At 48.6% G+C, this 15,850-nt stretch overlaps 1 protein-coding gene across 3 annotated transcripts in view; it reads right to left on the reverse strand.

The window, feature by feature from the left end:
* Positions 1-9,425, reverse strand: part of LOC135828817 (active breakpoint cluster region-related protein-like) — a 35,277-nt gene extending 25,852 nt beyond the window's left edge. Inside the window, exons 1-4 of one of the 3 annotated variants that reach the window (XM_065341246.1) lie at positions 9,269-9,425; positions 2,536-3,774; positions 1,593-1,784; positions 512-619 (exon numbers count right to left, since the gene is read on the reverse strand). In XM_065341246.1, coding sequence (XP_065197318.1) covers positions 512-619; positions 1,593-1,784; positions 2,536-3,774; positions 9,269-9,343 — 1,614 coding nt within the window. In that variant the 5' untranslated portion in view covers positions 9,344-9,425. Of the gene's footprint in view, positions 1-511; positions 620-1,592; positions 1,785-2,535; positions 3,775-5,013; positions 6,313-7,949; positions 8,970-9,268 lie in introns of those variants that run through there. The other 2 variants (XM_065341244.1, XM_065341245.1) reach the window with 2 other exon arrangements.
* Positions 9,426-15,850: the final 6,425 nt, after the last annotated feature.

A 15,850-nucleotide genomic window follows, 5' to 3' on the forward strand; every position in this document is an offset into this window, starting at 1 on the left:
ACTCTGGAGTGAAGTAATAGATTCACAACATACCAGATACCAGCCTATTGTGTTATTCACCTTGCATCGTACATGTACACTACCTCGGCCATGGAGTACAGATTTGTATGGCTCTTGAGGGGTACAGACAACCTTGCGAAAAACGACTCTCGATCGGCCATGAGAAAAGTGTTGTTGTTTGCGAATTGTTGCTATTCGCGAGTTGTTATTACTCGCAGGGTTGACTGAACATAATACTGCATTTTCACTCTTCAAGGTCAAATGACCGAGATAGGACATGCTCGGTTCTGACACTTGATATGAGCCTCCAAGACTGCACGTCTCCGGGATAGATGCCGGGTACGTCCGGGGCATTCTTCCACAGTCCCACATGTTCCCAATCAAGCTACAGCACATAGGTGATCATGTCTGTTGCCAGGGAAATCAATACGGTCGATATCATGTGATCCACTGACTCTGGCAGGTTGGCAAATAACGGCATAAGAGACACCCGTTCAAAGTGCAAGCTTACATCGAGGAACGATTGGAAGGCTGGGCTTTCCACCCTCAGTCGACCGACGGTCTCTATCGCTGTGTGGAAGTTATTCCTGTACGTTTTGTATAGGCCAAGTCGGGGCAACTGCATGACAAAATGAGAGAGAGAGAGAGAGAGAGAGAGAAGAGAAAGAAAAAGAGAGAATATTTGCAAATAAGGTTGCTGAAAAACACCAAAGCACCAAAGGTATGTCATCATCTTCGACACTCTACGTCTGGACAATTCACACACACACACACACACACACACACACACACACACACACACACACACACACACACACACACACACACACACACGCGCGCGCGCACGCAACTATCTCCCACCCGGAACGTATTCATAATTTCCCAAACCCGGCAGAGTCTCCCACAATGAAGAGTTCTTTGCTCCATATGCAGCAGCAGACAAACTGCACAAGGCTTCTTATTAATTGTTAGCTCCAGGAAGTTAGTTTGAATGTGGCGGCGTTCCTACCAATGCTGAACAGCCAGTATGAGTGACTGTGCTGCCAGCCACGAATTTGAGGATTGGTATCAGTTAGCCACTTGGCTGCATCTGTGCCTTGCTTCTTGAAAAATGGTGGCGTTCCAACGGATGCGGAAAACTCGGTCTAACAGAGTTTCACGCGAACCATGATATTTATTATTGTTATCAGTCAGCAGGCGTGTAGCCTGCATGGGGCACAGGGGCACGTGCCCCCCCCCCCCCCCTTAAGATTTCGACCTACATGTCGGCTCAGCATGCACATAATGGCCATGAATGACATGCACCTGCCGTTCTACACATACATGTATGCGGCCGTGCACCCAACCCCCTAAAAGGGGAACTAGCTTCGCCCCTGGTCAGCTAATGATCATGAATGACACACACCTGCCATCCTACACATACATGTATGCGGCCGTGCACCCAACCCCCTAAAAGGGGAACTAGCTTCGCCCCTGGTCAGCTAATGATCATGAATGACACACACCTGCCATCCTACACATACATGTATGCGGCCGTGCACCCCCCCCCCCCCCCCCCCCCTGCCCCGAAAAGGGGACCAGCTTCAGCTTACCAACACTTTGAACGTGTCCGGCAGAGTGGTCAACCTCTGGAAGTCGGAGTTGACGAGTGGCTCCAGAGACAACGTTATGGCATTGTGCAACGAGTACAGATCCTCCATGTTCAGAAATATCGTCTCCACTTCGTGTGCGCTACAGATCGGCTGCGATGTGTTGGCAAGCGCTTGCAACGGCTTACAGTAGTTCTGCAAGCAAACAGACAAACACAGTGCGTCAGATACAGAGTGCGTCAGATACACAGTGCGTCAGATACACAGTGCGTCAGATATACTGCCCGCAGACCAGAGCCGTCTGATCTGAGGACAATTGGAGTGGACACAATACTAGCGACCAAGACTGTGCTACTGATTGTTAATTAGTAATTACATGCAGTAAGACCTGTGTTTGCCGGACCTTGCACCTTGCACCAAGGGGAAGCCTGTATTGACCGGATAATTTTCATTCACCAAAGTGCTGCATCTTTGGATCAAGTGCAACACTGTCATGTCAGGACAGTTCCCGCTGCACCAAGGGCGTCCGGGTAGGGCAGATTTTCCCAGTAGTCGGTGACAGAAGTGGACAAATGAGTACCCGATAGATGAGGGCCGGCAACATCATCAAAGTAGAAATTGTTTTTTTTCTTCATTTGACGATGTTGCCCTCTTCATCTGAAGATGACAACAACGAATTAGTATCAAACACAAATTAGTTACACAATGCTTTATCATACTGAAAACATGTTACTTTCGGTGTAACTTTAATTTCGGTGATTTTGGTAGAAAAACCAGGCACCCAAATTCAGATCACACCTAAAAGGCACTAGAGTATGCACTGTATATGAAGGGTAGGCTGGTCACCTTATTCTGGATTACACCTGAAACCTGGCAGGTCCCTGACACGGAATTTTAATACATGTAAATTTCCATGGTTGCCAGTATCATCTACATAGATACTCACGAAGTAGACAGTGCGAAGTGTGTTGCGATACGTCTTCTCGCCGTCGGCAAAGCCGGCAATGGCCATGCGTGTGAAGTCCATGGTGCCGACGGACTCGGCGGTGAGGATGGCGTTGACGGTCGTGTCACTGCAGCCGCGCCGGCGCATGGACATGATGCGATTGCGGCGCGTCAGCGTATTGATGCGCTCCAGCAGCACCTGGGACTTCTCGTCGCGAATGTTGCTGCCCGTCTCGGCAGGTGCCGTGGGCCGCGAGGTCAGCTTCACCTTACGGACGTCGCGCGACTTCTGCTGCGTGTTATCCTCGTCCAGCGAGTAGCCGACACTCTTCGTTGAGCGCACAAACGGCTTCGACTTGCCTGACGGCTGCTGCGACCGATCCGGTCCAGGTCTGTCGGTGAATTTGTCGGACTTGGGCGAGGACGGGGCAGAGGTGGTGGTCTCGATGCCTTCCTCCAACGGTGGAATGCTCACGGAGGTTTCGGAGCCTAGCGAGTTGCGTATAAACTTGCCAGATGCGCGAGCCAGGTCGGCCTTGTCTTCCTGTTCGGAGATTGGCGTGGATGCAGGGCTGTCGACGGACACCGCACTGCTCGTGGATACGGTCGGGCCGGCGGATTGGCGCAGCGGTAGCTCAACGTTGGCTGAAGCAGCGCTGCTTCGGCGACTTGTCGTCACACTGCTGCTACCACCACCAGTAGCAGCAGCAGCAGGCGCTGTACCTACGCTCGCACTCGTCGTGCTGGTCGTGGCGCTAGCACTGCCGGCAGATAGCTGTTCGTTGGGCAGCTCCTGCAGCGCCACCGGTATCTCCATGCACAGCGATCGGCTCTGGCCGCGGTGCATGGACCTGGTATGTGGAATGCAGATGTCGTCTTCGTCCCCGGTGTTGTGTTGAGAGGAAGTGCAGAACACCTCGCCTTTACTGCCACTGTCACTTCCATATATCTCTTCACACGAAGCTGGTGACGAGGCTGGACGATTGCGTTCCGACTTGGCTAGCGGTGACAAGCTGGGAGTGTCCTTGCCGGCCAGGGAGGTCAGCGACGTCTTCCCACTGATCCCCTTACTGGCAGTACCACGCGCAGGCATAATTGATGTAATGCGCGATGCACTCTCCGAGTTTGATCGCATGCGATGCCCCTCATTCTGCAGGGGCGGCGTGTGTACCTTCTGTGATCCATCTTGCTCGATGTCCACTTTCGTCGTACTATTGCGGCCGAGGAAAGAGGCTGCTTTCTGCAGCGATGGTAGAAAGAACACAATCGCACGCATGCACACCAGCACACACACACGCACACACACATACGCACATGCGTACACACACGCACGCACACAAACACACAAAGCTCAGCAGCATACAAATGCACAGATTACCACAAGCATGAAATATATGTCATGCCAGCTCCATGCATGGGGCAATCATTCCTGACAAGCATTCATCACAATGTGATGCCATGTCGTGGTGAAGCTGCTTTACTGCAGTCTATTTAGAAATGATCGAGCTGTGGGGATTGCTGAATCCGATTTGCTCTGGATTTGGACTCAAAAGTGTTATTGCTGATAATATATAATTTGGGTTTTGGACCTGCTACTCCACACATTGGGCCACATCCGACTTGGCTAAATTCTTTAAACTCGTATGAGATTTGAGGAAATTCTGTTTGAAATTCTCCATAGTGTCAACGGCTAGAATGAATCGAAAGCCATTCCCAGTGCTGTATACCGATGGCCTGTGCGTACAACTCAGAGCCATGACAAGACGGTTCTATTTGCCCTTCTCTACACGCGTACGTGTATAGCAGAGAGGTTCCTGGGCTGTCCAATAGAGCGCTCAATACCGAAAGGCAGAGCTAGTTCAAACTTCAAACAATAATAAGAGGATGAAAAACTTGTTTTCTGATGATCGATTAGTGTGCGAAACTCGGCACTGTTTTCTGATGATCGATTAGTGTGCGAAACTCGGAGTAAAAACACTGTTTTCTGATGATCGATTAGTGTGCGAAACTCGAAGTAAAAACACTGTTTCCATCCACTTATTATTGCGTGTACGTGTACACATAATGTGAAGAAGAGGTTGGTGCGACTTCGGCGATACTTGGGGAATTGTGTGTCGCTCTCTACGTGAGAGCTTGCACTGTTCCTACCGACTTGAATTCTCACGTGTACACATAGCTTCTTCTATTGCCAATGACAATTCAAAGCCCCTACGACCAATGTGGTTATGGGCGTTACATACACACATGTACATACACACACATGAGAGGGATCAAAAGCGTTTCTTCTGTAACTCTGAGTTTCACGGTTTTAACCGATCATCAGACAGCAACTTGACTACAATTTTCAGACGATAAGATTGATATAGGCTGCAAGCTTGGATCATAGCGCGAATGGATGATCCGGGCTGTATGTACATATGTGTATGACTACTGTCATGCTGTCAGTGCCAGTGTCAGTGTAGAGAGCGTGTACATGTACCTGCCATTTTGACCTGAAGTAGCCGCGACTGTCAGCCTCACTGCCCTCGGTGCTATCCAACCTCTCCAGTCTCTCCATGCTAGTCGTACGTCAGCCAATATAGAACGCAGTGCTAGGCGCGGTGTAGTGAACGTGAGCAACAACAACTACCACAACTACACCAGCAACCGGTAACAACAACTACACCAGTGACAACAGCAACTACACCAGTAGCCAATGACAACAACTCCACCAGTAACCACTGACAACAACAAGAACGAAAGTACCGCCGCTGGAGATCGCGAGTACAGGCAGAAGCAGTGACAGGAGCTACACCAGCTGAGTGCAGATTGCCCGATTGATACAGCTACGCGCACACACATACACACACACACACACACACACACACACACACACACACACACACACACACACACACAGGTGAACCAGCAGCAATCAGGAGAGGGAACTAGAAGAGAGATGACCACCACACACACACACACACACACACACACACACTAGAGTTCAGCACAGGACAGGAGGTAAGGAGAACAACTGCCACTACTACGGAGATGAGTGTGTGTGACCACTGGAAGTAGAGGAGACTACACCAACAACAGCCACATCAGTCACCAACAGCACTATGGAGATCAGTGAGGGCAAGTAGACTACACCAACAACAGCCACATCAGGGTTCCCTGTAAAAAGGCAAAGACGCCTGTTGGGAATTCCCTAGTAAAGAATAAAAAATATAAAAAAAATCAGTCACCAACAGCACTATGGAGATCAGTGGGTGCAAGTAGAGACTACACCAACAACAGCCACATCAGTCACCACCACCGAGTGGCCAGCACCACCACCGAGAGAACATCAAAGCAAACCACTCATACACCGGAGACCAGAGAAACAATGGCCACCACAGCAGCAATGACTGGCTTCACGTCCGCTCCACACCCAACGCAAAACCGACAGAACATAGAAACTGGCCGCAAGCAGCCACCCTCAGGATGAGCTCCACACACAAACACGGTGTATGGGTTATGACACTGTTCCCCTCACACACGCAAAAAAAACTACTAGTTGACCTGCTGATCGTCCTGCACTGTGCTAAATCCACACTGCAGACAAGCATGCCGATCTAAATCTACACTACAACGGAGCCTGTTGGCCTAACTCTACACTGCTGCCTGCAAGGAATCTTGCTGATCGAAATCTGCACAACAAAGAAGCCTGCGGGTCTAAATCTGCACTACAACAGAGCTTGCCGGTCTATATCCACACTGCAAAACTCTTTCCTATCTCGCACTGCTGCAACACTGCTACACATGAAGTAAACTGTAAACGCTGTCAAACAGACAGACTAGACACAGTGTTAGGTGAACAGCAAGCTATCCACATTGGCCCCCAGGCATTGCTGCACCCAACCTGGCATCACAGCACAGGAACAGAGGTACGAAGACTTCGCAAGTTTGCACACCATCACAGCACAGATGCAGGCCAAACTGTGAACAGATTCCAGTATCGTGCACGGGGAAATGTATTGAGCAGGCCGATGTACAACACAGTGCAAGCTGGGGCTGTTATTTTTCCACAGCAGCTGGCATTCATGACCACAGGAAGTGGTCAGGGAATATCATGGGGAACCACCTGCTGTAGTATCTGTTACAGTTATGTGGAGGATGCTAAGGAACTGGAGAATCATGGTGAATAAATGCGTTGAGTGACTGACACTGGCTTTGCTGGTGCAAGCAGTTCATTCGGCACGGACAGACACACACACACACACACACACACAGCCACCACACACACACACACACCCACACACACACACACACACACACACACACACACACACATACACACGCACACACACACACACATGCCCCCCCCCACACACACACACGTGCTGCTGCAGAAATCCATCATCGTTTAAGGCTGAGAAGACATACAGGAGCTTGCACAGATTCGACCTTGCACTCTTCTCCACCTTCACAAGTTTACATCACGGAACATGGAGTTCATTATGGCCAGGACAAACTTGACACAGTGCAAAACAAACAGCAAGCTATCAACACCACCTGAGGCACTTCATAGAGGACATGCTTATAGCAGTCAACATTGCGACATGAATCATAGCAGAAGTGAGAATGGAGGAAGAGGTGTTGGTTATCATACCCGGTGGCATTCTGGTGACAAGTTTCACCGTTTTGCAACGCATCAAACAACACCAATCAGACGTCATTCGGAAATAGCGCAAAAGATCCAGCGCGGGGACAGCGTGACTTCGCCACCCCTCTCTAGTCACTCCAGTGATATCATAAGTGCTTTCCCACGTCACACTCTTAGACTATTGCTCATCCAACCTGACTGCTCTCTAACAATGATGAATGTCCATGCACAATGCAGCACTTCCATAGAATGTTGAGTGAAGAGAAGCAAATGCTCATGGCTGAAGAGAGTTCCCTATTCCTGTAAGTATGTAGTGAAAGGAGGCTCTATCGCAGTATGGACTGCGTGTCAACATCCTACTAGTGGAAGGAGGCTTTATCACAGTATGTCCTCTTTGTCAACGTTCTTAGTTTAGTGTGTCATCCAATAACCCTGTGTTACTCAGCAAGCCGCAGGGAGTTAAGCAGAAGCTATGGTTGTGCATGATCTGTTCAATGCACCGACCAGTAAGTCAGACAAGCAGCGTGTTATTGTTTGCAACAAGGTCGGCTTCACTGGTGCAGTCTCCCAAGATTATTTGGGCTCCGGGGGCAGGTGTAGCGTGCCTGCGGACAGAAGCCAAGCTTCCAGTCAGCTGAGCCCTGTTTAATGAGGGAGATTTGTATAGTGTGTGTGTGTGTGTGTGTGTGTGTGTGTTTGTGCATGTGTGTGTGTCCATGTATGCACATGCCTGGCACGAGACGCGCACGTGCATCTGCATGCGCGTTATCAACGCTAAACCAACTAACCTTGTTGAATGATTTGCGCATATTACTGGGTTTGAGACGCGGGGCTGCATCGGGCTTTTGTTCATCAGACGCGCCACGTTTGCTGGCAAAGTAGTTTGCTAATGATAGTCGGCGCGCATCGGAACTGTCCTTGACTATCAGCTGCCGCTCATCGCCGGTGGACTTGTTGGGTCTCACTCCGCCTATGGACGGGGAATGTGCCGTGGCCACCGAGTGTGGCTGGCTGCTTGCCCGAGTGGCGCTACCGCCACTGCCGCCAACACTGGCCGTGTTTGAGTTGGCCAAGCGCCGGCTGCGCCGCTGGCTCATTCGGTTGAAGACAGCGTTCTGCTGCTTGATGTCGCCCATGCCAGAGAATGTCTGGCGGCGTTTGCAGTCAAGGTCGGTCAGAGTGAGCTCTTCGATACCCAGAGAGGCCATGCTCGACTGCAGATGATGTAAGTACCCAGAGGAAACACTATGATCCATAAACGTCGTCACTGGCACAACTTTCATCGCATCGCACAACCTTTCCAAGCAGTCCAAACGCAGTCGTTCCTTGTAGTACTGTTCCCTGGCTTGATCCAGCTTCTCAATGGCTGTAATAATCGAGTCATTGATTTTCTCTTTTGCCGGCCACTCGGGGCACTTTTGACCTATGAAAACTGTCGACCATCGTTTCGACAGGTCTTCTTTGGCTTGTCCAAATTCGTCCAGCACTTTCACTTCCGGCGTGACGGGACTCTCCGACCTCGATGGGCTGGCATCTCGCTCTTTTTCCATACTTGGTCGAGGTATCCCCGTCAAACCATCAGGTAAAATACCCAGACGGACGACACTCGCTCATAAACTGATACTACACTGGTCTTGGAGCAATGCAACACACACGTACAGGTTGCACTACTACAGGAAGAAAGACAGGAGTAGATTACGCCCGGGAATAGAGGCAGATGGGAAATAGTCCGAGCTACCAGTTCAGAGTCACTCGGACATTCAGCGGAAGCGCTCGCGCTGAGAAGAAGCAGGCCTTTTTCGCATACAGGAAAGTCTCAGTTTATTCCTTCTTGAGCAGCAGGGCCGAGAGGCCGATGAAGCTTCGTGTGTAGGGATTTGGAAAAATCCTCCTACTAAAACCGGCCTTCTGCGGAACTTCATGCGTACGCCATGGTCAGGACGAGCGTTTAGGGCAGAATCATCGAAACGTTCCCGGCAGACAACCACGAACCTTCAAACATGGCCATCAAACTCGTATTTTTGCAGAAATTGTTAAGCTAAAATCTGAACTTTTCAATGAAAAAGACAAGAGTTTGACGAATGCCGGCGGTCAACCAGAGCCTTACCTGTTTTGCGTTGCTCTGCCATCTTCGTAGGGGATTCTTGATCTTATCGTCCTGACCCGGAACCTCCAGTGACATTCTCCAAAGGAAGCCAAAACTGCAATCGACAATGAGGACCGACGTCTGTTGCTTTTTTCCTAGAACGAGAAGATAATTGAAGTGTTTGTTTTTGCAACAAAAAGTACTTATGATTTAGGTAATGCAATGGCTGGTTCAAGTGGTTGTAGAGGCATGAAACAGGGACATGTATGGCTGCCTGCTCATGCTGCGTTCAAATGTTCCCCTGCGGATCGCGAAGTGCTGTCCTTTTGCGGATGCAGTCTAAAGTACAACCAGCAACAAGGATCCGGGAGTCGTTTCTGGCCTACTTGCTGAGCGTGGTCGCCTGCAAATGAGTGCGGAAATGGAAACCATGTGGACAGCTCAACGGGCACGAGTGAAGTCTACGGCCAGCGCACTAGTAGTATACTGAGTACAACGCCAATACAAGGTGCGACTGTAAGTAGTTGGCATTGCAATTGTAGTGTGGTATTTCGCTGTTACTTCAAGGCAACAACTGCCTTTACCTCTCATAATATTACATGCACCAGAAGTAGTTACAAAGGTTAGTTCTACACGTAGTCACAAATACTCAGGTCTGATAGCGCTTTTCGCACCATAGTTGCTAAGTAATAATTAGTTACTTTTCAACAGCACTTCTTTTTTTTTATTTCGGCCAGTCGGCTACTAGATATACTATCATTTCGTCTTGGGGGTTAGACAAGGGGAAGTAGCCATGTCAGTAGGGGCATGAGCCCGCCTTTCGGCACCGGGAGTTGCAGCTCTCTCGACTCTACTATACTGAGTGAAGAGAACCCATGCATGGATCTGGTGAGCTGCGTCGTGGGGATTTTGCAGTCAGACGTGCGACTGCGGGGCTCGAAGCCGCGACCTCTCGGGTCGCAGGCAAGTGCAGTACCCAATGTGCTTGGTTCCTGTGTAATGAAGCGCAGCAACTACTTCGAAGTATCAGTATTACCAAGAATACATAACCAGTAAAGTAATACTTGGCAAAGGAAAAAAAAAAGACTCGGCTGGGCATTGAAGGGCACCAGATGTGCACAAGGTCTTCCACATGCCGGTTCACATTTCTCAAGAGGGTGCAGCGGTCTGCTGGATGCTTTCACACCCCACCCAAACTCACCCAAGTGTGGAAGTACATGCGAATCTCCATATTTGGCCAGATACTTGTACAAATGTCAGCTCGGGGTGCCAAGTCCACGAACCCATTGCATCATGGAGTCCAACTGGTGGACATGTGACCGGTGAAGCATGACTCAGCCTTGGGGACATTGTGATAATATAAGTCAACCCACAGGTCGCACTACATGCAGTGTATAATCAGATTAGACTTGAGTGCGCATACCATATTTTCGGCAATAGGGTGGTTTCGCTCTACGGAACTACGTAAGAAACTAACGTAGGAACTGCAAGTAATTTTCATAATTATGTAAAAAATAAGCGCTGTTGGGTTTCACTCTACGGTAGGCCTTGGCGGATAATGCCGGCAGAAAAAATGGCAGAATTCGGTACTTTTTCTGGTAAGCTTCATGCATGTTTGGTATGTGGATAAAGAAATGGAGCAGAATTCGAGGAATTGCCCGCCATAAGGTTTGTATGGTTCTGCCAATTTCGGTGCAAAAAAAGCAGAATCTGCCACCTTTTCGAGCATTATCCGCCAAGGCCTACTCTACGGGATTTCTCCACGACTGCTAAGCATGCCTTGTTGCTTTGGAGACGCGCTGGCTGCATGCGCCCACCGCATGCACCACAGACTGGAACCGCGTTTTCCATTTTTGTTTTCCATTTTTGTTTTCCACGTGGTGTGTACCTGTACCTACAGTCCCGCTGGCTTTTGAAAGTCCGATTTGGGCCGGATTGGGGATCAAAAACCCACTTTAAAAAATTGATTTCAAAAATCTGGGTTTGGGATCTGCTTCTCCACACATTTTGCCATGGCATACCTGTCCTAATTTTGTGAACCTGGCTGAATTTCCCTGTTCTTGGACTTTTCTGGCCTCAAATGCGGCAAGGAGTAACTGCACGGGTCGCACAATGCAGGATGTACTGTTGTTTTCACATTATCTACAACTACAGTGCTGGCAACTGAAATCCGACCCCTGACTGGCCTGAGCGGTGCGCTCACTTCGCCGCAAAGACCCAACACGGGATGATAAAACTAGGAAACAGAGACCGCTAGAATGTGAACGCACCGCTAAAGGGGTCGGATTTCAGATGCCAGCACTGTATGTGCGGGAGACACTAAAAAGTTAGGGTGCCAGGTTCCAATGAATGGAATGTAGTACCTTGTGTTTGGCGCAGCTTGAACGTAATCATGGATAAATCCGGAAAATGCGAAAAAAAATTCAAAAAGTCCTGTGGAGGACCCAACGTAGGAAACAGCTTTCCTACGGAAATCCGCAGGGAGATTTACGTATGAAAGTTGCCCTCGCTCCCCGGCGCGTACAACATACGGATTTTCATACGTGATTACGTAGAGCGAAACCTCCCTAATAGGCTATTCATACTACGTTACAATACGCGTCATGTTTTGGAATACGATGTACTGGCAGACGTCGTTTTCATGCCGGTGCATTCACACAGGCACGTATACGCTTTTCGTACAGCTGTGTGTACAGCTTCTTTTGGACACCAACTGCCGGGAACGACAGAACGAACCTCGGTACAGGAGTCTGGATACATCGTCCACGTTTTCGTATCAAGGGTACGATTTTCCCGCCACGTTCCATGTTGTCATGGCTATCCGGACGAAAACGTCTCGTACGCCACGTTTTGGGCGTAGTGTGAATGGCCCATATTCATGTGACTGGCCGAGGCGCTTATTACTAGTTTGTGAGCCCTAAAAAGTCATCCATTTTGAAAAATCCACACGAAAGCCCCGAAGTGATGTGGCACTTATTTCAGACAGGCGGTAATAAAAGACCAGCGCTAATTTCCGAAAATATGTTAACACATTATGTGGTCATTCTTCTCCTGAAATGAGGGCAAATAGAGGACTAACAGCATGCTACAGAGGGGAAAAACTTGTGGCCATTACCGGCCCGACAAATACTTCACTACTACTCCTCCTGGATGAGAATTAAACTCCATAAAACAGGCCCCATCGCTGCGGTTTGTATTTTTTTTAACTGTACTCCGGGCCAATTGTGTCAAGTCAGGTCGACGGGGAAAGTGCGAGCTCTAGTGTTGGGATAACCACCTTCCGTATTCCACCGTGATGCGGCCCTATTTATGAGCACGTGCATGATTGTGCTCAGCTTTCCAACCGACCAATGGTCTGATTTTATTGATCCAGGAGCCGGGCTGTAACAGTGTAGTAGTAGTTGTAGAATTTATTGTTTTGATAGGGAAGGCCCTACAGCTACAGCCGTTGCCGTCTCGTTACAGGGAACCCCCGATCCGAGCTGGGTAGTCACGAATGCATTTGAATTGACGAGTTCGGCCATGAAAAGGCCCGGAGCATGTCTTGGTGGCAACTGAAATCATTTGAACGGTACAAACTGACCGGCGTTCTCAGTTGCTTTGCTTTTGTTTCCTGATGGCCCCGTGCCGAAAGTCCCCAAACCTTGACCCCTAATGGAAATTGTTCGGTTTGGATCTGCTGTGTAGTGTGGAAACATTATTATTTTGACTAGTTTGAGGGAAAGACACAAACGGGAAAAGTCTGAAGAAAAAATTGACTGTTACCCCCAGGACTCGAACCAGGGACCCTCGCTTGTAGCTAGCGATTCTCTAACCACTGAGCTATGGTGTGGTTGTCATCCCAGCAGAGACCGTTCAACATTTTTCTTCAGACTTACATTATTAATATCTATTTTTTGTCAGGCAATCCCACAGGTCCAGAACCTTTCAGTCGGGGTTTCCTAGGGAAGCAAGAATTGATTTGTGGAATTAGTGCAGCGCAGACTGAGCACAAATGGATCTTAGCTGGGAGTGCATTCCACAATACAAGTCATGTACACTGGAAATTAATCCAAGCAGTTCCCTACCGGATTATGTGTGTTAGTGTTTGTTCGGTGTATTGAAATTTTAGGTATGAAACAGATGCACCGAAAGTACCGAAAATAAAAGTACACCGAAAATTTGTGAAATTGCAGTATTTCCAAGGAAAGCAGACCGGGGCCCGGGCCGTCATCCCTGTATTGAACATACAAGCGACGGGCCAGCTCAAGTGGGGTCCACTCGTCTTCTTTATTAATCATATTTCCAAGTCACAATACTTTCCATGAAACCTCACTCCAACGCTCCCATGATAACGGTCTCTTCACTGCAAAGTCAATAAGCCCATTGCGCATTGACGTAGTTTGTACCACGAACCACCCCACACAGCCACCTGGGCATGGTCGTCTGGGGGTGTTGAACAGTGCACTGCTGATCCCAGCGTACTCACATGCATTACTCATACCTTCCATATTTGGTAATGCGCAATGGGCTTATTATGTTTTCCACGTGGACAACATAATAATCAAATCAATAATAATTATTATTGATTTGATTTGCCGCATGATTAAAGAGACCGGTATTGCAGTGCTGGAGCCTTGTGAGGTTTCATATATGCCATGTGTGAAACGGCTCACAAGGCTCCAGCACTGCAATACTTACACATTGTGTAAGTGGCTGCGTTGGACGGTTTGCGGCCGATACTTTGAAGAAAAGTAAATGCTGACTACTGTGGATTCCAGGCATCATTGGTGGTGGCCTGGCGCAAGCGAGACTGAACGTCCGAAGCTGGTTGTGTTTCACAACACAATTTGTTTAGCCGGTGGTATTGCCGGGACGTGCCACCCGATTTTACTTTTTTATTTTTACTGTGGATTCGGTGAACTATGCTTTGTCATGGTGTTTTACAGACAACGACTCGTGACGTGGCACGGTGCACCTCTGCGAGTCCCGGCGGCCATTCATAATAATAATATCTTTATTAGGATGACCCAGAGGCTTGTCGCCTATCAAGGGGTTCACCGCTTTGAAGGGTGTACTTGTAGATGTATGAGCTAAAGTGAAAGTAGTGGAAAGTAAAAGTTGTGCAGCGTGAATGCGTTGGGGAGCACACAGGGGGGGGGGGGGGGGTATGCAGTGCTGCCAAATAATTTTCGCCCCAAATCGAACACCCTTCACCGCCAAGGCTGGCCACATGTGCGAATTTTTCTCCTCGGCAATTTTTTTAACAGAGAATTCAAAATATCGCCTAAAACACCATAAAAATTCGCTTCGTTGCCTTGGTAACCCCGGAGTTGTCATGAATTTTGTAATGATGAGTATGGTCGCACACTGACTCTGTACAGACTGTCAGCGTACATGCCATCCAACCTGATCGAGGCATGTTACTTTGCACTTCCAGAGCCAAGCACTAGTCTTTTTAGAAGCAAATGTACAGTGATTTGTGCCTTCAGTTGCGCTGAAAAGTGAAAGTACAGGACTTCTGCATAGGAAAGTAATGATCTCCGACATTTTGGCTGCTTTTCGGACGTTTCCCTTTTCGGACCGGTTTTCGGAAGAGCCTTCAAAAATCGGACGCTGTCCGAAAAATCGGACGGTTTGGCAGCACTGGTTATGTACATGGCGTGGGCATACCGGAAAGCGAAGCACTATGTTTGCAAGTGAGTTTGCTAAGCTCATTCTTGAAAACAATAATGGATGGTTCTGCAGTTAGTCTTGGTGGGAGGCAGTTCCATAAGAGGGAGGTTTGGAAGAGAAACAACGATTTTGATGTGGTCTTTGCTTTAGGGAGAATCATTTTGTTTGGGCGTCTCGCACTCTGTGTGATATTGAAATGGAATGAAGCTAGGCAACGTCGATACTTGAAAATAAATTTGTGCATGGTAACTAAGCTTATAAACTGCCTGCGGTAAAGAAGAGATTCAATGTTAGCTTTTTTATTAAGATCCTGCTTGGGTGTACACTCAAACGCCTCTTATCCGGACGCCTCAGATACGGGCACGTCTCTCTACCGGGCACCTTCAGCTTGAGCTCCTAGAACACAAATGCTTCGAATTTGGGGGGTTTGAACTTTTTTTCGTATGTGGAAGTGCTTATTTTTCACTGCCAGCCTATGTAATTCACACACTTTTATCAATCGGTTCCTTTTGTATCCTGAACATGTGCAATACGTTCAAAATAAACTTCTTCAAAAATGATATGATACACGGTAGATGAGTTATCCTGAGATACGGGCAAATCTGAGATACGGGCAATGCCCGGTCCCAAGGTGCCCGGATAAGAGACGTCCGAGTGTATTAAAGTCGATTCGGATTTTGCGTTTCCTAAGGTAGGATCTTGCAAACCTGGCCTGGACTCTATCCAGCTCAGTCAAGTCGCTTGAACGAAGGCGAAAGGACCACACTACGACACTATACTCAATCACAGGTCTAACATAGAACTTGTAGAGGAGCATCATGGCCTGCGGTGTAAGACGATGTGCCACTGTGACAAAGTAGGCTTACTCTTTGCTTGAATTGCGGCTGATGTCAAGGTAGTGTTGACGGAAGTTTAGGTCTGCACTGAAGCGAACTCCCAGATGCTTGA

Source organism: Sycon ciliatum, chromosome 12, assembly GCF_964019385.1.
Source record: "Sycon ciliatum chromosome 12, ocSycCili1.1, whole genome shotgun sequence".
NCBI lineage: Eukaryota > Metazoa > Porifera > Calcarea > Leucosolenida > Sycettidae > Sycon > Sycon ciliatum.